We start from the raw sequence: 20971 nt of genomic DNA, 5'->3' as shown, positions 1-20971 counted from the left end.
AGCAGGTGGCCGGGCACGGTGGCTCACGCCTGTAATCCCAGCACTTTGGGAGGCCAAGGCGGGCGGATTACGAGGTCAGGAGTTCAAGACCAGCCTGGCCAACATGGTGAAACCCTGTCTCTATTAAAAACACAAAAAATTAGCCAGGCATGGTGGCAGGTGCCTGTAATCCCAGCTACTCGGGAGGCTGAGGCAGGGGAATTGCTTAAACCCAGGATGCAGAGGTTGCAGTGAGCTGAGACTGCACCACTGCACTCCAGCCTGGGCGACAGAGCGAGACTCTGTCTCAAAAAAAAAAAAAAAAAAAAAAAGCCAGTAGGTTAGCTGCAAATGTTTTCTATGCGCTTTAGGTGCTGGGCACATGGGTCTACACATATGTAAAAATTCACTGGACTATACAGTTCATAGCTGTGCACTCTAGCATATGTAAGTTATACCTCAGTCATTAAAAAATGGTTGAAAATGTTGAGGTTTTTTGAGACAGGTGAGACAACACAGGCAGGCCACAGGTGATTCAAGTGGGGATAGAGTTTTGAGGATCACAGCCTCATGGTATTGAAATGGCTTTTGAGTTAGGTCTTAAAATAAAGGTTCTTAACATTTCTTGGGTCCAGGTCACTGTGAATTTGATAAGAAGTATAGTCTTTCTCTTCATGAAAAAAAAACACCCCATATACACAAAAGCATACCCAACTTGCGTATATGATTTCATGGCCCTATTAACATTTATCTATGACTCTTCTAGAAATCAGTGGGTCCTAGGCTAAGCACCCTGCTTAAATGGGTAGATTTACAAATGGGAGGGGGGAAGAGTGGGGTTCACCTATGAAAACCCATGTAGTAAGGGAGAGTGGTAGCACATATGAATACTAGAGAGAGGCAGAGGATCCTCAATCATCCACTTCTGCAGAATTCCCTGTTGACATCCTAACCTAGGATGTAAGACATCCTAGCTTTCCAGCACTGACTCTGCAGGTGAAACTGCTACTTATGCTGAGTAACTATGGCTCTGGGCTACATTTACAAAAGTTTACAGCATGCTTGCTTACAAGAATCAGCTTGTTTTAACTCGAAGTATTTAACACTGAGCATCTTACTCATCAGGAATATCTTTCTGCAGCCTTGATCATTTTGCTTTCTAATGATTTTTCTCTTAACCTCTTATGTCTCTGTTGCTAGGGACACTTACCAGGTGGTGTAAACTGTATTAATTAATTAAAATATTCATTGCTGAGTCCATTCCCATGTGAGAAGTGTACATCCCACACCTTTGACTCCAGACCTGTCAATGTCACTCACGTTGGTGGATGGAATGCAAGTAGAAATGCTGTCAGCTGCACTGAGACAGAAGCTTTGTGAGCTCTCATTGGTTCCACCATTGCTCTTTTTCTACTGCCATGAAAGTTGCCTGTCCCACATAGGGGCTGCTCTGGACCCCAGAATGAAGAAGACTCTTGGAGCAGAGCTGCAGCTGGTCCCCACATGTGAGGGAGACGTAAAACTATGTTGGTGAAAGCTCCTATGATGTTGGGATTGTTTGTTACCATAGCATAACATAGTGAAAGCTGACTAATATACCAGGACATTTGGGAAAGTCTTTGGATGAGTTCAGCAGAAGCTGCTATTGAAGTTTTTCCCATTTTTATCCATCATGAAATTCAGTTTATTTAGGATTTCTGAATATCTCAAATGAGGAGTATTTGGGTTATTTTTAATAAAAGAAATGTAAAGACCATAAATCACTGGAATCGATGTACCACCACAATTGAGAACAAAATATTTTATTTCTCTCACAAAACTATAGTTTACAGTAGTATTTACTAAATAAATTATATAATTTCTCTTTTACAAGCAATAAACTAGATCACAAATATTTCAAAGACAATGTATGTACACGACATAAGGCCTTTTATAAATAGCTTTGCTTTTCTCATTTCACTAGTAAACAGTGAAAATATCTTTATAGAAGCTAGTTTTCTATAAAGTATAGGCAGACCTAGTATATTGATCTTTAAACGAAACCAATTTAAACTTTCAATGACATGAACTATAATTTTGCAAAAGAATTTATACTTAATTTACCATGTGTGTGGATGGATTTTTAAAAATATATAAGCAGATTACATATGTTGCTTATGTATAATCACTGGATGCATGCACAATGAAATAATGCAAAAGTCCATAGGAAAATAGCACTTCCAACTCCAAAAAGGTGATTGGCAATGGTATAGAAAGCAGCTTAAATGTAGTTCATGCAGTTCTTCACAGTTCAGCAAGCAACAGCAAATGATAGAATAGGGTAGTATTTTTCACATCCCATCTGCTGATCAGCCTGAAGTTGACATCTTGAAAACTCTTAAGTCAGGTTGATGATTTCTCTGTGTGTAGTGGGGCTCAGCCAAGTTGCTGTGGATAATTCTGGTGCGGAGAAACTTCTCTGCCATAACTGTGCTCACGTCTCATCCATGTGCTTAGGTGATCACCATTTTCACTTACTGGGGGGAGCAAAAAAGCAGGTGTGAGACTAGATTTTGGCATCAGTTTGTAACCTCTCCCCATGAGTTGCAACATAAGTTCGTTATTTCTCCCAATCACTTGTGTCTGGAAAATGGGGTGCATTATGTTTGGGATTCTTCTGCAATGATCAGCATAGCATATACTTCTTTGGTGGACCTGAAACCTGTTAATTACACCAATGTTTATCAAGATTGAGTCCTGACTACATCACAGCACTGTGCTCGGGACTTGGAAGGAAGCAACACTGACTAAGACACCCTCCTGCCCTCCAAGTGCACAGGGATGAGGGGATGTGCTGTGGTATATTAGATCTGAAGCCAAAAAGAACAACTTGAACATGGCCTTGAACTTGTAAATGTTTTTTTCCAAACAATATCACTGTGGCTGGGTGGTAACAATATGTTCAGCAAATGGTAGCTATTTAAATGGTAGCTATTTAAAATCAGAGCCAGCTAACTCAACGTGTGACAGCAGCACTATGATATATGTGGGGAAAGCAATATTATATTCAGCCTTTAGAGACAGACACATTGGGTCAAATCATCTGATTTCCTATTTTGTTTTTAGATGGAGTCTCACTCTGTTGCCCAGGCTGGAGTGCAGTGGCAAGATCTCAGCTCACCGCAACCTCTGCCTCCCACGTACATGAGATTCTCCTGCCTCAGCCTCCCGAGTAGCTGGGACTACAGCTGCCTGCCATCACGCCTGGCTAATTTTTTGTATTTTTAGTAGAGATGGGGTTTCACTGTGTTAGCCAGGATGGTCTTGAACTCCTGACCTCGTGATCCGCCCACGTTGGCCTCCCAAAGTGCTGGGATTACAGGCGTGAGCCACCTCACCCGGCCTGATTTCCTAATTATTTCATCTGTAGAATATTATGCAACATCTTCTTGGAACCTTATTGTTTCATCTATAAAGTGGAGGTAACAAACTCTACTTTATAGGGTGGTGGTGAGGGATAAATTTTTCCATGGGGAAAATGAAGTGTTTTACACACACACGATATACACAAATCATATATTTATAATTGAGTACTGTACCTGGCATGTGCTAGTACCCCCAAAATTGTAGTGAAGAAGGTTGGAGCTGGGGGTCACAGAGACTGGTGCAGCTCAGCACCTTTAATTGGAGGCTTGAAAAAACTTAAGTAAAAAGTTTGAAATAACTGAAAATTATTAGGAAAGAGAACATGTCACATACAGGGAATTCTGTTTAACAATTAATATTTTATCTGAGCCTATTGTGCACTGTAATTTTTATGAACTTACTATTTTGTTTTATACGTTGGCCGCTCCTTCTCATTCACCTAAGCTAGAAAGGTTTGCTTGTAAATGCACAACATGGTCACGCTGTTACTCAAAAATAATCTGTAGGAAGAGGTGAGTGTAAGGTGCTATAAGCTATAGCAGTGGGCAAGTGGGACGTTGCCCACATTCCCAGGATAGCTGTCTTTAAGGTGGACTGGTGGATTTCATTCAGCCTCAGTCTGATAACTTTGATGTATGGTGCAGGTCTCTCACAAAACCAGTGACATACAAAATAACCCACATAAAATGATGAGGTCCTACTGATTAGATTTAGAAGTCCTGCGTTCTTAAAAAACAAAGCAGAATAAAAACAAAAAGAGGTGATAGTTTTGCTTTCCTCGTTCTATAGATCACACTGGAGTTCTGTGTCTCACTTCCAGTGCCAGACTCTGAGAGGGACAGTGAGTAACCTGAGTGATGCCTGAGGAGATCCACCAGTGAAGGGCCCTGGAGCCAGGACCCCAGGGGAATGGCGAAAGGCCTGGGCTTTTTGGTCTAGAAAATAGGAGAGGTAGAGACAGGGCTTAATAGTTGTCTTTGAGTCTCTGAAGACTAGCCTCAGGGAAGAAAAGCTTAGGTATTAGTTTAGTCCCAGTATTGCTGAAAGATGTGACACTGTCACCAGCAATAGTGGCACAGATGCTGTGATCCTGGGGTCGGGAGGTGAGTGGAATCTCAGAATGTGTGAAGGGCATAGAGTTGTAAAGCTGCACCCCCTCCACACTTTCTTCATTAAGGATCCTGAAATTTATGTCCTCCCCCAGCACATGTCATGTGTACATGATGCAAGCCCTCCCTAGATACATGGGCCCAGCATGCCATCTGCTGAGACTCAGTGGTTGAGAATGATCCCAGAAGCCAGAACCCAGGACAATTGCATGGAAGCCAGTTTTTTCTCAAGCTAGAAGTGCTTTTTAACCGGAGTAAAAAAAATGAGTGGGCTGGGTATGGTGGGTCACGTCTATAATCCCAGCACTTTGTGGGGCTGAGCCCAGGAGTTCAAGAACAGCCTTGGCCACATAGTGAGACCCTGTCTCTACAAAAATAAAAAATAAAATCAAATAATTAGCTGGGTGTGGTGGCATGTGCCTGTGGTCCCAGCTACTCAGAAGGCTAAGGTGGGAGGATTGCTTAAGCCCAGGAGTTTGAGCCTATAGTGAGCTATGATCACACCGCTGCATTCCAGCCTGGGTGACGGAGAGAGACCCTGTCTCTAAAGAAAAAAAAAAAAAAAAGAAGAAAGAAATGAGTGGTCACTAAAGAAGGAGCAGTTGCTGTCACTTAGGGATCAGCCCCAGGAGAGCTGAGGCAGAAACTGTTTATCCTGACCCAGCACCCAGAAGGCACTTGTGGTGGTCAGTAGAGAGGACTTGGGCACTTGTGGGTAGCTTGGGCCAGATGACTATGAAGTTCTGTTTCAACCACAAGATCCTATTAAAAATTGTCTGTAAAGGCCGGGTGTGGTGGCTCATGCCTGTAATCCCAGCACTTTGGGAGGCCGAGGCAGGTGGATCACCTGAGGTCGGGAGGAGTTCGAGACCAGCCTGACCAACATGGAGAAACCCCATCTCTACTAAAAATACAAAATTAGCCGGGTGTGGTGGCGCATGCCTGTAATCCCAGCTACTTGGGAGGAGTATTGCTTGAACCTGGGAGGCGGAGGTTGTGGTGAGCTGAGATCGCACCATTGAACTCCAGCCTGGGCAACAAGAGCAAAACTCTATATCAAAAATAAAATAAAATAAAATAAAATAAATTGCTGTAAATTTATACCACTGAATAACTCAGAATACTGTAAACAGTTGGTGACTTATGCAACGGGAACGATCTGAAAAGAATTTAATACCTTGATGTCTCTCATAAAATTGGTTAAATTTATAGTTTAATAAAAAAACACACAGGGTCTTATAATAATAAAAGATACTCTCCTCAGTATTAAAAATAAAGAATGATTTCCAGCTTTGGTCATAAAATGTCCTTTGCATGCACACAGGAAGTTTAGTTTAGTTTTTTTTTTTTAAACTAAGGATGTCATAGAAGTTTCTATAAGCTCCTATAAACACTCACTCTCACCCTCAGGGCTCAAGAATGTCAAAATTGGGTGAGCACTGCCAACTCTCCACCCATGTTGTAATGTAATTCTTGGATGACATGATCTGGATACATGAACGTGTCTGTTTTGCATTAATTTATAACCCTGTTAAAATGAGATGGAGAGGTATCTGTGGGATCTGAAAGCACAGCGTCTTCTTGCTTGTAAACATGGCCACAGTGAGAAGTATGCAGAAACCATTTTATTATTCCTTCCTTAGCATAAAAGGTGCCATAATTTTCCTTCCTTCAAATTCATAACTCAGGAGTCCTATATTAGCCATCACTGCAGAGACAAAAACATCAGTTCTCTACCCTGGAAGGAAACTAACTCATAGCTTGAGCTCATTCTTCAAAGTGTGGTACACGCAGAAGTCCCTTCTGCTCCCCAGCACGCAGATGGACTCTTCAGGGCATTATTGCCCAAAAGATTAGCAGGTTCTCCTCAAGGTCAACCAAGATTCAGACCCATCCTGACCGAATGGGTGTAGAGACTGAAATAAGGTTTGACCGCTCAGGGATCAGAGACCTCACGGGACTTGTCAGTGTTGTTCATCTTGGCCAACCTAACTGTGGTGAAGTTCCTCCCTCTCAGCGCTGGTGCTTTGGCAGAGGAGCTCAGAGACTACAGACCCTGGAGTGACATTTCAGCTCTGTCCCCAGCTGAACCTCTGTACACACACACACATACACACACACACAAACACACACACACACACGCCCACAAAGGTGCAGCATTTTTGCCTATGCACTGAGATACTCTGAGAATTCATGAACTATTTAAAATTCTGATACCTGACAGTAAAAAGTGTCGTAATAGTTGCCATAAAAAGTAAAAGTAGAGTATTTCAGCCTAAATCCCAGTGTTATTCATCCCACACATATGTTGGGGTATAAGAAAGAGAAAGGTGTATTTTTATTTCTACCTAAAATAAAATGCTTGATTCTATGATTGAAACTACACAATAGTACGTACACAAGGGGTCAGAGATTACAAAGCTTTTCAATATTAAAATTAAATAATTTTAAACATTTATTTTAAAAAGTTATTTAAAATTAAATAATTAAACACTAATACAGAGCAATAAGGGAAAACAGCAAATCAAAAGCAATCTGTCCACTAATTAACCCAGAAGCCCTTTCTAGGGGGGCTGACTGTACTGTGAAGTCGGATCCCCTGGAGGGGAGCCCAGGCAGGAAACACTCCCAGGAGGGCTTCCCAACTCAGATGGCCTCGGTTTACTTTTCAGAGCCACAGGAAGGGCATGAGAAGGTGAGGAGTTTCTTTTCCAAGAAACTTTTTTCCTAGACTCATTCCTTCCACTCCTGCTTGCCTTTCTCAAGCCTTCCCTTGACACCCTTGCCCCCAACAACCGACTGGCTTACAAACACATCGAGAATTTCTGAACATCTGGGATGTGGTGTGAGGGAGTTTTAGGGCAGTGCTGAGAGAGGCAGAACTTCACCACAGTTAGGTTGGCCAAGATGAACAGCACTGACAAGTCCTGTGAGGTCTCCATGATCCCTGAGCAGTCAACCCTTGGGGTGATAGCCCCCACCTTTTTTTTTTTTTTTTTTTTTTTTAACTATAATTACCTCAGGTTTCAGTCCTGAGGCCTTATTAAAGCAAGAGCTTTCTCTGGTGTCCAGGAAATCCTCACTTTGGTTTCAAGTTGAAATTCTTTGTCCCAAATATCTTTGACGAAAGCATCAGCTTTTCTCTCGGCCATCGTAGGCTTAGTCCCGTGTTTCATTTTCCTACACACAGCTCCTGTTTCTGTCATCAATTCTGAATTCTCTTTTTTTCCAGGTCTGCTCTGTTTCCTTTCTATTTCTATTGTCCTGATTCTTTTGTCTGATGTTCCTCTGGTTGCCATGAGATCACATCAACTCATCCCGCCTCCCTCTGCCCACGTTAGTCAAAACTCACACATCACCACAAATCCATATTAAGGCTCAGGATATCTCACCCCAACATCATCTCCTCGGCTCCGGGGTCCCCTTCATCTCTGGGTTCACCCGATTTCTTTCCCAGAGATCCCTGATTTTTATTTTACTATTATTTTTTGAGACAGAGCTTCCCTTTGTCACCCAGGCTGGAGAGCAACAGCATGATCTTGGCTCACTGCAACCTCCGCCTCCTGCGTTCAAGTGATTCTCGTGCCTTAGCCTCCTAAGTAGCTGGGATTACAGGTATGCGCCTCCATGCCCAGCTAATTTTTGCATTTTTAGTAGAGATGGGGTTTCACCATGTTGCCCAGGCTGGTCTTGAACTCCTGGACTTAAGTGATAGGCCCCTCTCGGCCTCCTAAAGTGCTGGGATTACAGGCATGAGCCACCATGCCTGGTTGAGATCCCTAAGTTTTAAACACAAGGTATCACCTTTGGGTTCTGGGAAGTCCAGAGTCTCTCTCTCTCTCTTTTTTTTAAATAAAGCTCTATATTTTATTATATTCATATCTATCCTCTATTGGGAATTACTTCACAAGGCACAATCATTTGGGGATGTAGTACAGTGGGGGATTTCTCGTTGTATTGGATTCCAGTAGTAGCAGGGACCCAAAAGCTCACCATTTTGTTAGGCATGGAAACAAATACACGTGCTAGTGCTGCAGAATCAGGACATAGCAGTGTGAACAGAAGAAAATCACAGTGCTATGGAACTGCATTGCCGAAAGGAAACTTAGGCACGCTCAGGTCCAAATTTCCTACCTTTGTACTTAAAAAATATATTTGGACTCAGCATTAGAGGTGAAGTTACTCTCTTCCAAGGACCAGGGACTACAAGGCTTCAACCGAGAAGCCTTGAGGCAGAAGGCAGGACTTTCGCCATCCTTGAAGGATATGTACAATTGGGATGAAGACAGCTATTTTGTTCCTGATCTGGTAGACTGTTGGTTGAATTCTGGGATGTTGGCAGCACATGGAGTGCCAGGCCTCCTGCCGGCCTCCAGATGCCTCATTAAAGCATCCCACACCAAGCAGCAGGTAGATGAGCCATAAGGTGAGAGCAGACCCAAGACGCAGCTGACACTCATCTGTGCCGTCTCCTGGGATGGATTTAAGATTTGGCCTCTCATTTCAAAACTGTTAATGTGGTAACATTTTAACACAGCTCCCTGACTGATTAATTTGTTTCCTAAGGACCCAAGAGAAGCCTGAGAGCATCAGTGATTTATACTGGCGGACAGTTCTGCAGTGGACTTTTCAGCACTTGAGTGACTCCTGCTAATTGTAAATCTGGGTGGTTACCTCATGATATGGTTTGGCTCTGTGTCCCTACCCAAATCTCATGTCAAATTGTAATCCCCATGTGTTGGGGGAGTGGTCTGGTGGGAGGCGATTGATTCATGGGGGCAGACTTCCCCCTTGCCGTTGTCATGTCAGAGTTCTCATGAGATCTGGTTGTTTGAAAATGTCTGGTGATTGCCACTTCCGTCTCTCTCCTGCCACTATGTAAGATGTGCCTGGCTTCCCCTTCACCTTCTGCCATGATTGTAAGTTTCCTGAGGCCTCCCCAGTCATGTGGAACTATGAGTTAATTAAACCGCTTTCCTTTATTAATTACCCAGTCTTGGGTAGTTGTTTATAGCAGTGTGAAAATGGACTGATACACCTTATCATCTAACACATCACATAGATCTGTTGCTGCAACACAATCCACTCTGACCCCTGCTTCAGCCACATTTGAAAAATGTGGGGGGGGGAATATGGTACTGGTTTCATTTGAAAAGGGGCACTGCCTGAGGACAACGCCACTGGCTTCTCTCTCACCCACAGGAAGGAATACACCAGAGGCCCTCTGCCAAGACCCAGAGGGTGGAAATTAGAAGCTGCACACCCAGGCTGGGTGTGGTGGCTCACACCTGTAATCCTGGCACTTGGGGAGGCCGAGGCAGGTGGATCACCTGAGGTCAGGAGTTCGAGACCAGCCTGGCCTACATGGTGAAACCCTGTCGTTACAAAAAAAAAAATAAATAAAAATTAGCCGGGTGTGGTGGCGTGCGCCTATAATTCCCAGCTACTCAGCAGACTGAGGCACGAGAATCACTTTAACCTGGGAGGTGAAGGTTGCAGTGAGCCAGGATTGCGCCACTGCACTCCAGCCTGGGTGACAGAGGAAGATTCCATCAAAAAAAGAAAAAAAAAAAAAAAAGTTGTGCCCCCATCAAGCCTTTTCCATCTCAGCACTTTCCTCGGCGGCATTTTCCTTTACAAAAACACCCAAGTAGCTGTTACGGGCTAAACTGTGTTCCCCTAAAATTTCTATGTTAAAAGTCCTAACTGTTGTCACCACAGAATGTGACCTTATTTGGAGGCAGGGTCTTTATAGAGGTAATCAGATTAAAACGAGGCCACAGGTTGGGCCCTAATTCAATATGGCTGATGTCCTTATGCAAAGGGGAATTTTGGATACAGACACGTACACGGGGAAGATGTGATGTGAAGACATAGGGAGATGAAGGCCACCTACAAACCAGCGAGAGGCTAGAACAGATCCCTGCCTCACAGCCCTCAGAAGGAATCCACCCTGCCAACACCTTGATCTTGAACTTCTGGCCTCCAGAATGACAAGAAAAGAAATTTCTGTTCAAGACACCAAATCTGGGGTACTTTGTTACAGCAGCCCTAGAAAACTAATAAAATAGCAATCACTGGGATTTAGGAAGTCTTTTAAAAAACCCCACATATTTTTATCTTATTATATTTAATTCTGTTCTCTACTAAAGTTACTTCAAAAGCCACAATCACCTGGGAGTTCCATGGCTGTAGGCGAGGACCTGTGGAAGACTGAAGGTGAAGAATGGCTTTCTCCACCCCAGATTTGTTGATACTTTGTTAAAATTGCTGCCTAAACAGTAGAAAGAAGCATTTTCTGCATTGAATCCCCAATCTGCCAAGGGAGCCTTTCAAAAAGGCTCAAGCAGAACTGGCCTTGATGGATGAGGGGGGCACACTTGGACCTGAGGGAAGGTAACACCTTCATTTTTGCACCACATTGTAATTGTAGCCTCCAGTCCAACTTGAAAGGTGGTGGAGCTGGGCCTGTCAGAGTAAGCTGCCTTTGACCTCTGAAGGACATACCCCCGCCGCCTGCTGACCTTGCACGTACAACACTGAAAGGCTACAATCAAGTACATGGAGTGGGAACTCCATTGAGACACACACTTGCTCTTCATTACGTTTCAACTCTAGGGGCTCCATCACTCCTTCCCCGCCTTGATTATCAGTAGGTGGCAGTAGAGGGCTTGCTGAAAGCAGGAACTCATTGGCAAGCCCAGTTCATAAACTTGAGGGTGTAGGAGCTTCCTAGGCTTTGCTTCTACATTAGAGGCACGTGTAATGGGACAGCTATCTTGCCAGGGGAGTCACACGGTTCCCCCTTACATTAGCATACAAGAATTCCAGGATGCTCAGAGCTGAAGGACCCTGTTAATAAGCTCAGGGGATCTCAGCTCTGGATAAGTGTAGAGGTTTAAAAAATACCAATGCCTCAGTCCACCCCCAGGGATTTTACTTCGAACACAAATTATGTCCCCAACAGGTGACTGACTCTGTTCATATAGTCATTTACCTGATACCTCTTTGTGAGGAATACAAACTAATTTGGAAACATCTACCTAACGTCACAGTGACAACCAGGGAGAAGTGAAGTGAACAGGAAAACGAGGCTATGTGTGGTAAGAAGCAGTTGATTCACAGGTCCCTCGGTAAGGTAGAGGGGTGGGCTGAATTGTGTCCCCCCAATATTCTTATCCACTTGGAGCCTCAGACTGTAACCTTATCTGGAAATAGGGTCTTTGCAGATGTAATTAGTTAAGATGAGGTCATACTGGATTAGGGTGAACCCTAAATCAAATGACTGACATCCTTATAAGAAGAGAGGCCACACAGAGGCACAGAACATCACAGGGAAGAAGGCCATATGAACATGGCGGCAGTGACACAGATCAAAGGATCAAGGGACATGTGGAGCCACCAGAGGCTAAAAGAGGGAGGGAAGGATCCTCCCCTGGAGCCTTCAGAGGAAGTGTGGCACTACTGACACCTTGATTTCAGACATCTGGCCTCTAGAACTGTGAGACAATCCATTTCTGTCTGTGGTCATTTGTGATAGCAGGCCTTGGAAACCAGCATAGGCAGAAGCAGACCACGGGAAGCCAGGCCCTCAGCTGCCTACTCCTACTCGTGCCACTCATCACACTTGGGGGGCTTTATTTTTTATAAACCGAATAGTCCTTAAGTATTTTCCCATTCCCCCTCAGAGCCCAGAAGGGGAAATGGCGTGAATGAGAACAGTCCTGTTTACTAGGTCCATGGGTGTGATCTAAACTTGTTTTCCTAAAAGTTCTTGTTTGTTCTAATCTGGTTCTTTCTAAGTCTGCTGTTTGTTTTCTGCAGGCTCAGGGCCTCGCAGACCCCAAGTTCACACCATTACAGGCTGTTCTTCCTCAAACACTATTCCCAAGAGTTGGAAAGTTTCCGGAAAATGGCAAACACTGGCTTTCTCTGACAAGGAAGACAAAAATAGAAACCACAAAGAGAAGCAATAGGAAGAGTCTAGAGGGATAAGGGAAGGGAAGAGAGGCCAGTCTTAGGAGGAAAAGAATGAAAAATGAGGGGCAACCCGCACCTGGATGTATAATAATAAAAGACCCAGGCAAACTGGAGCAGAACTAGCTTTTAAGAAAGTGGAAATCAGCCGGGTGCAGTGGCTCATGCCTGTAATCCCAATTTGGGAGGCCGAGGTGGGCGGATCGCTTGAGGTCGAATTCGAGGCCAGCCTGGCCAACATGGGGAAACCTCATCTCTATTCAGCCAGGCATGGTGGTGTGAGTCTGTAGTCCCAGCTACTTGGGAGGCTGAGGCAGGAGAGTCACTAGAATCTGGAAGGTGGAGGTTGCAGTGAGCCAAGATTACACCACTGCACTTCTGCCTGGGCAACAGAGATAGCCTGTCTGAAAAAAAAAAAAAAAAAGAAAAGAAAAAAGAAAAAAAGAAAGTAGAAATCAAGCTAGCCTGCAAGCCAAGAATCACTGTAAAGCTAGGACCTAACAGAAAAAAAAAAAAGAAAAAAAGCTACTGCAGCCCTGCAAACTGTCATTCAATTGCTAACTCTGAGCCTAATTGAATTGGAAAGCCAGTGTGCCTTTATAACTCCAGCTGGAATTCCCTATGCTAATCCTTAAACAGCAGTTTAATGCTGTTTGTTTTTTAAAAAAATCCTATGGGTGACCTCCTAATCTAGATTGACAGGTTGCCTCATTAATTTGAAGCTTGCGTCACTTTTATTTCAAGAATGGGAATAACTTGTAGATGCTGTGAGACTCGGGCAATGGGAGGTCCATTTTCTCAGCTCTTCCACATGTCTTAGAAATATTATTTGTCAATAACTTAGGGGCCAAGCATTTCTGGAAATAAACAAGGGCCCTAATTTATCCTTTCCAAAATCTCTTCAATTCTCAACAATGTGATCACCTGGCAGAAGGAAAGGGGCTTCTGGTCAAATGCCTTCTACACCAAACGCAGTGTTTGTCTTTTCTCCTTCCTACTCTGCTCTCACTAAAATCTACCAAAAACCCGAGCAGCATCTTTGGTTGGTAGGGGATCCAGTTCTCTCCTGAGAAGGAATAAGAAATGCCACTGTTTCAAATAAACACCCCTTGAAGCAGCGGATACTGGCTCCAACAAGGAATGATTAAAGAGACCCAATATAAGTCATTAACCTCAATGCCGAAGGATTCAAATCCAGAAATGCAGTTTCTTTTGCCAAAAAAGTTCCACTGAATTTTCTAAGACCCCTGTGACCTAATTTAAAGTGTTTTTCTTCTCTTTCTCACGCTTTTTCCATACATAATAGTATGATAAGCTGTTAATTCAATCATTTTCACTTCTCTGCCACCCTTCTTCCCATGATCAAAGAGTATTATTAACTACCCTGAAAACACATTAAATAATCAAGCCGTCCAACAGCTGCCCATCAGAGCGCTAATCTCCAATACTGGCGTGGCTAAAAAACAGCTTAACTGTTTCTTCTCCTTTGCTCACAGCTATTTTTGTATTTCAAACAGCCATTTTGCAGAGAAGCAAAACTGGATGAAAGTACATATTATTGAGAGGATGTTAATATGGAAAGTGTAAGGGCAAAACCTTGGGTATGAATAGTAGAAGCAAGGAAGTCACTGTTTTGTGGCAGCCATCTTTCAAACTTCTATATTATTAAAAAAGCAATCCCATTATCTCCCACTTACCCAGCCATTCCCAGCTAGTCATAAAAGGATATTCTCTCCCAATACACTTTTCAGCAGAAATGGCTTTTTGTTGGTTGTTCCTCTTTCCACGAAAACCAAATTGCATTCTACATCAGGCAAAGAAGCCGCCTTAGAAACGGAAATAACAGCCACTGTGACAGCATCCGGTGCCTTAGAATATCTGGGACTATTTACAAAGTAGAATCTTGCTCTATTATGAAGACTGCATGATTGCCCATTTTAAATCAATACAGCCTGCTCATCTCTGTGTATTCTTTTAAATACCCTAATCTGTGTCATCAACTCAAAATTCAATGAAAAACACATCTTTGGTCACTGGATAAAATCATCTTAGAAAACACTTCCCTTGATTTGAATATTTGAAAATGAGTCAAATAGCTCGGAACTCTACAGTGTGAAGGTGAATGGCCTTTAAAAAGCCATGCAGAATAACTAGATACATAAAATCTGAACTAAATGTCTCACTAAGGATGATGGAACAATTAGCTGCCTTTTCAACTCACCAATCCTTTTTAATTTCATGTTGAGTTACAGGAAAAAGCAGGAGAGCTAGCCTAATGCACACACACATAATGAGTGGATGGATCCTTAAAAGGATATTTCATATGTTATCTGGTGGGCATACGTCATTTGGGTTTAAACTTATGTATTTTTACACAAAGGTAAATGGTATTATACATTACTGTATAAATAAAAGCACTAGGGGATTAGGCTACAACTACTAATAGAGAAATGCTATCTTAAAGGAGAAGCAGCATTACAAGAGAAACCTGACCACGTTTGGTGACAACACTGTACAGGAAGTCACTAGAGAAGCTTCCAACTGCCCTTCAGATAAAGATGGCTGTGATTCAGAGCACTCAAATTATGTCAAAAGGAAAAAAGAGACAATGCAAAGGCAAGATTGGTTTTCCTTTCTTGTGCTTTTCTTCTCCATTTTCTTTCTTTCTTTTTTTTTTTTTTTTTTTTTGAGGCGGAGTTTTGCTCTTGTTGCCCAGGCTGGAGTGCAATGGCACAATCTTGGCTCACTGCAACCTCTGCCTCCCAGGTTCAAGCCATTCTCCTGCCTCAGCCTCCTGAGTAGCTGGGATTACAGGCATGCACCACCACGCCTAGCTAATTTTGTAGTTTTAGTAGAGATAGGGTTTCTCTGTGTTGGTCAGGCTGGTCTCGAATTCCCGACCTCAGGTGATCTGCCCGCCTCGGCCTCCCAAAGTGCTGGGATTACAGGCATGAGCCACTGTGCCCGGCCTCCATTTGCTTTTTCATAATGCAGATGCAAATGAAAATACTGAAGGGAGGGCAATGAGCTGTACCCTTTCTGATCTAGAAGAGCACGCAAAACAAAAAATAAAATTTTCCAGCATGAAAACACATTCTGGAATTACAAGTTAATGGTGCAGGACTTTCTAGATGTACTGCCATAAAATTTAAGTTTAAAGAATGTGAAAGTTTATGGTACAGGAGGTGATTAAACAGCAAAATTTGGAGAAACAACGGTAGATACTTTGGAAACCTTCCTTTTCTCTTTCTTTCTCTCTCTCTTTCTCTCTTTCTTTCTCCCCTCCCCTCCCTTCCCTTCCCTTCCCTTCTTCCCTTCCATCCTTCCTTTCCTTCTTTTCTTTCTTTTCTTTCAATTTTTTTAGAGACCGTGTCTCACTCCATTGCCTAGGCTGGGGTGCAGTGACTAGATCATGGCTCACTGCAACCTCAGACTCCTGGGCCTGAGGGATCCTCCAGCCTCAGCCTCACAAGTAGCTGGAACTACAGGCATGCACCACCAAGCATGGCTAATTTTTTTTTTTTTTTTTAATTTTTGTAGAGATGAGGTATCACTGTGCTGCCTTGGCTGGTCTCGAACTCCTGGCCTCAAGCAATCTTCCCACCTTGGAAAATCTTATTTCTATATCTCTTTGTAATTTAGAATGAACCTGATTTAATAATTCATTTTATAGATGAGAAAACTGAGATCACTGAATTCAAGGAAAACGATTAATGAGAGGCAGAGACCAGCATAGACTCCAGGTGCCTATTTGTCTCTAATTAATTTATGCTTCACTTGGTTTTGCAACAGGTGAAGAGACTAAGTTAAAATATGAGAAAAACTCTGTAGGGATCATTTCTGGGGGTCCATGAGGTCAAACTATTTTCCTAATAATACAAAGATGTTGTTTGCCTTTTTATTCTCATTCCCTTTCATGGATGTATGATGGAGCTTTCTAGAAATGAAATGATGTGTTATATATATCAAGAAGACAGATACAGAAACAGATGTGAGAATCTTTTTTCTTCCATTAAGCCAGACATTAGGGATTTGTAGAAATATAAAAGAATGCCACCCTTCTCACAAAATTTATTTTTGTTTTGGAAAATATAATAAAATTCATAAAAACATTATTTAACATATAATAGATTACTGTTTTAAATTAATGAATACTTAAACAATTTTGGCTAGGTGCAGTGGCTCACTCCTATAATCCCAGCACTTTGGGAGGCCGAGGCGGGCGGATCACCTGAGGTCAGGAGTTCAAAATCAGCCTGACCAACATGGTGAAACCCCGTCTCTAGTAAAAACACGAAAAATTAGCTGGGCGTGGTGGCAGGTCCCTGTAATCCCAGCTACTTAGGAGGCTGAGGCAGGAGAATCGCTTGAACCTGGGAGGTGGAGGTTGCAGTGAGTCGAGATCGCGCCACTGCACTCCAGCCTGGGCGACAAGAGTGAAATTCCATCTCAAAAAAAAAAAAAAAAAAAAAAAAAAATTCAGGAAAAAACAGTGAAAGAATTTTACAAAAAATATTCTCAATAAAACCCCCTCATTCCTTCCTTTCTGCATCCTTCCCTCACTCTTGTAAGACACATGATTCCAACGAGATGGATGTGAGACTTATATTTATGGTCAATAACAACAACAGGGTGCTCCTGGGTTCAAGTTTAGGCAGGACCACACACGGAGCTGAATTTGAGTTTTGGCTCACTTAGGAATATTGCACCTCCGTGACTGGTGAAAATCTAGTTTTTGTAAAGACACATGAAAGTGGCATGAATCCTTAGCTCATGAAGATGAGATTTTACTTAGCTTCTTTCTGAAAGGCTTTCCTGATTTCTGGTTCCAGATGAATCCAACATGGGACCAAAAATGTATTTTTTTCTCTATTTAATTCCCCATTTTCTTGGTTGGGGGTGGACCAACTTTTCTGTAAGGATTTTGTGATCTGCTACAACCTTATTTTTTTTAAAGCGGGGGCAATGGTAGGGAGGAGCATTGCTCAGTGCAAAAAAATTTGTTTATGCAAAAACTAGGATATTCAGAGAAAAAATCTTTTTACAACGGTTGGTGGGGGACCTGCTGTTTTATGTAGGGGGCGGTCAAGAAAAGCCTATCTGAAAAAGAGGTACTTGGGCTGAGACCTGAAGGAAGTGAGGGAGCATGGGATAGGTGGAAAAGAATACACAGACAGGAATGGCAAACACAAAAGTCCCAAGGCAGAGATGTGCTTGGTCTGTGAGAGGAACACCAAGGAGGCCAGTGTGGCTAGAATAGCATCAGCAAGGAAGAGGGAGACCCAGGGAGGGGGCAGGTCGGAGACGCAGGGGAGACCAGACCATGCAGGGCCTGGAGGACTTTTTTTTTTTGGAGACGGAGTCTGGCTCTGTCGCCCAGGCTGGAGTGCAGTGGCGTGATCTCGGCTCACCGCAAGCTCCGCCTCCCGGGTTCACACCATTCTCTTGCCCCAGCCTTCCGAGTAGCTGGGACTACAGGCGCCTGCCACCACGCCCGGCTAATTTTTCCTCTGTATTTTTAGTACAGACGGGGTTTCACCGTGTTAGCCAGGATGGTCTCGAACTCCTGACCTCCTGATGCTCCTGCCTCGGCATCCCAAAGTGCTGGGATTACAGGCGTGAGCCACTGCGCCCAGCCAGGACTTTTTTTTTTTTTTTTTTTTTTTTTTTGAGACAGGGTCATGCTCTGTTGCCTAGGTGGGAATGCAGTGGCATGATCTCGGCTCATTGCAACCTCTGCCTCCCAGGTGCAAGTGATTCTCCTACCTCAGCCTCCTAAGTAGCTGGGACTACAGACATGCACCACCATGCCTGCCTAATTTTCCTATTTTTAGTAGAGATGGGGTTTCACCATCCTGGTCAGGCTGGCCTCGAACTCCTGACCTCAAGTGATTTGCCTGCCTCAGACTCCCAAAGTGCTGGGATTAGAGGCATGAGCCACCGTGCCTGGCCAGGACTTTGGATACTACTCCAGTATTGCTAGGAGTAGCATCTTAGGTGACTGATGCCCTGCAGAGCACTTGTGAGGAATTACAGTGCTAGGTCAGGGATATGGAAAAGCATAAAATGCAGGCTCAAGGAGGCTCAGGGAGCTGCTGTGAGACATGCATCACTCGGTGCTGATTCCTGAAGTTGAACTTGTACACCAGGAGCGACACAGAGTATTGGCTCAGGTTTAGCAAAACTTAAAAAAACCCAGAAAATTCCAAAAGAACACTTCCCCTGTTTTATGTTATTTTGTGCAGGTAGGCCGGGTGCAGTGGCTCATGCCTGTAATCCCAGCACTTTGGGAGGCCGAGGTGGGCAGATCACCTGAGGTCGGGAGTTTGAGACCAGCCTGACCAACATGGAAACCCCGTCTCTACTAAAAATACAAAATTAGCCAGGCGTGGTGGCACATGCCTGTAATCCCAGCTACTAGGGAGGCTGAGGCAGGGGAATTGCTTGAACCTGGGAGGCGGAGGTTGCGGTGAGCCGAGATCGCACCATTGCACTCCAGCCTGGGCAACAAGAGCAAAACTCTGCCTCAAAAAAAAAAAAAAATTTTTTTTTGTGCAGGCATACAAAGACGTAGCATACATGCAAGATGCACTTGGCACAGAAAATACTTTTTTACAGTGTAGCCCATCAGGGTATCTTTCTAGGCATTATCTAACAGTTCGATTAAGCTGATACAGGTAATTTGACAGGCACTAAAGGGTCACTCATGATCCTCAAAGCAGCCTTGTAAGGTAGGCAGGGTGGGCATTATTTCCCTCCTTAGGCAGTCAGAAAGGTTCCTGCCCAAATCACACAGCTGGTTGGTGACAACTGAGGAGAGAATCAGCCAAGATTCTCCAGCACTGAATTTGGGTTCTTCCCATGACCCAGTTCTGCGCCTCTTGGCCTACTAACTTACCAAGGAAGCAACGCCAACACACAGAAGATTCAAACATCAGGGAGCACGGCTGAGTCAAAAGGAAACATTACCTCGCTGGGAATAACACTAAGGAGCCCTACTTTGCCTCAACATTAGAGGATTCGTTCTCTTGTTATACATGGTGATTTCGTATTGACCTAGATGTTCTTTTGTGTAATAAATTGTAGGAAAACATTGCTAGTGAAAAGAAGCACCATTTGCAGAAGTGAAATGGCGCCATCATTTCTTTTAAAACCCAAGCATGCCTGGTTTTATTGAACTTGTTCTTGTGTAAGCCATGGCCTGGATCCATTTACAAACCAGAAGTGGAGGAGAGGAAACTAAAAAATTACTTACTAAATAGACGTCAAGCACAGAAGCATTGTCATCCTGCACTTCCAGAGTGTTGGGCTCAGCGGTCAAGTAGATGGTCCCCTCTTCCAAGGTAAATGTTGAACTGGAAGGTAACCCTTTGCTGGAAAAATAAAGATGAATGATGGGCATGAGGCCCCCAGAACAAAATCTAAAGACACCTCCAAAGTCCTAAAGAGGGTGAGGTGGGCAGCTTTTGGGGATAAACAATTTTGAGAATTTGAAGGAAATATGGTTATGCCTGGAGACATGGTCACTTGAGTTTAAAGAATTCGGGTTTAGCCCAGGCGTGGTGGCTCATGCCTGTAATCCCAGGACTTTGGGAGGCTGAGGCAGGCGGATCATGAGGTCAAGAGATCAAGACCATCCTGGCCAACATGGTGAAACCCCGTCTCTACTAAAAATACAAAAATTAGCTGGGTGTGGTGGTGCACACCTGTAGTCCCAGCTACTCAGGAGGCTGAGGCAGAAGAATCACTGGAACTCAGGAGGCGGAGGTTGCAGTGAGCTGAGATCGCACCACTGCACTCTAGCCCGGCAACAGAGTGAGACTCCGTCTCAAAAAAAAAAAATATATAGTATTCAGTTTTACTAGAAGTGCATTTTCTCTCTCTACCAGCACATGAGATACCTCATTGCATTTGGGAGAGGGGATTTGTGGGTCCCATGCCTTGTGAGTGGTGGGAGGATGTGAATCTAGGGGCTCATTAGTTATCTTTGACTTTGAATGATTAGTTCTCGCTGCTTCAATTTACAGTATTTACACTACCCTAGTTTACAAAAGATAACCTTGTGCATCATTAGCACTGATGATTTTTCTTTTTTTCCCCTTTTTACTCTTTTTTTCTTCTTTTTCAATTACATCAGTGGTTCTCAAACTTACATGTGCCTCAGAATCCCCTGGTGGGCTGGTTAGAATGAAATTTCTTGGATCCCTCCCACAAAGCTTCTGAGCCAGAGTCTGGCATAGAGCCCATGGATTTGCATTTCTGACAAGTTCCCAGGTGATGTTAACGCTGCTGGTTCAAGGACCACACTTGGAGTAGCAGTGAATCACATAAACACAGAGCATTGTGTTATGTCCTCTGTGAGGATAGCTGGAGCACACCCTTAGTAACTACGACAATACCAAAAGCCAAAGGAATGCAGGTAGACAGTATATTGCAGAGTCATCTGAAGAGAAGCCACCGTTGTTTTGTTGTGATATAACCAGTGTTAACTGTTGAAACTG

The 20971-nt window shown here is 43.6% G+C and overlaps 1 protein-coding gene across 10 annotated transcripts in view; it reads right to left on the bottom strand.

Annotated features, from left to right (window-relative positions):
• Positions 1 to 1765: 1765 nt before the first annotated feature.
• Positions 1766 to 20971, bottom strand: part of PIP5K1B (phosphatidylinositol-4-phosphate 5-kinase type 1 beta) — a 306214-nt gene continuing 287008 nt past the window's right edge. For 7 of the 10 annotated variants that reach the window (XM_009456691.5, XM_063788522.1, XM_063788521.1 and 4 more), the window contains 2 exons: positions 19726 to 19843; positions 1766 to 2495 (listed from right to left, as the gene is read on the bottom strand). In XM_009456691.5, the coding sequence (XP_009454966.1) occupies positions 2493 to 2495; positions 19726 to 19843 (121 nt within the window). In that variant the 3' untranslated portion in view covers positions 1766 to 2492. The remainder of the gene's footprint in view (positions 2496 to 19725; positions 19844 to 20971) is intronic. The other 3 variants (XM_063788530.1, XM_063788532.1, XM_063788531.1) reach the window with 1 other exon arrangement.

This window comes from Pan troglodytes, chromosome 11 (assembly GCF_028858775.2).
Source record: "Pan troglodytes isolate AG18354 chromosome 11, NHGRI_mPanTro3-v2.0_pri, whole genome shotgun sequence".
In the NCBI taxonomy this organism is placed as follows: domain Eukaryota; kingdom Metazoa; phylum Chordata; class Mammalia; order Primates; family Hominidae; genus Pan; species Pan troglodytes.
This window is presented reverse-complemented; position numbering and strand designations above follow the sequence as displayed.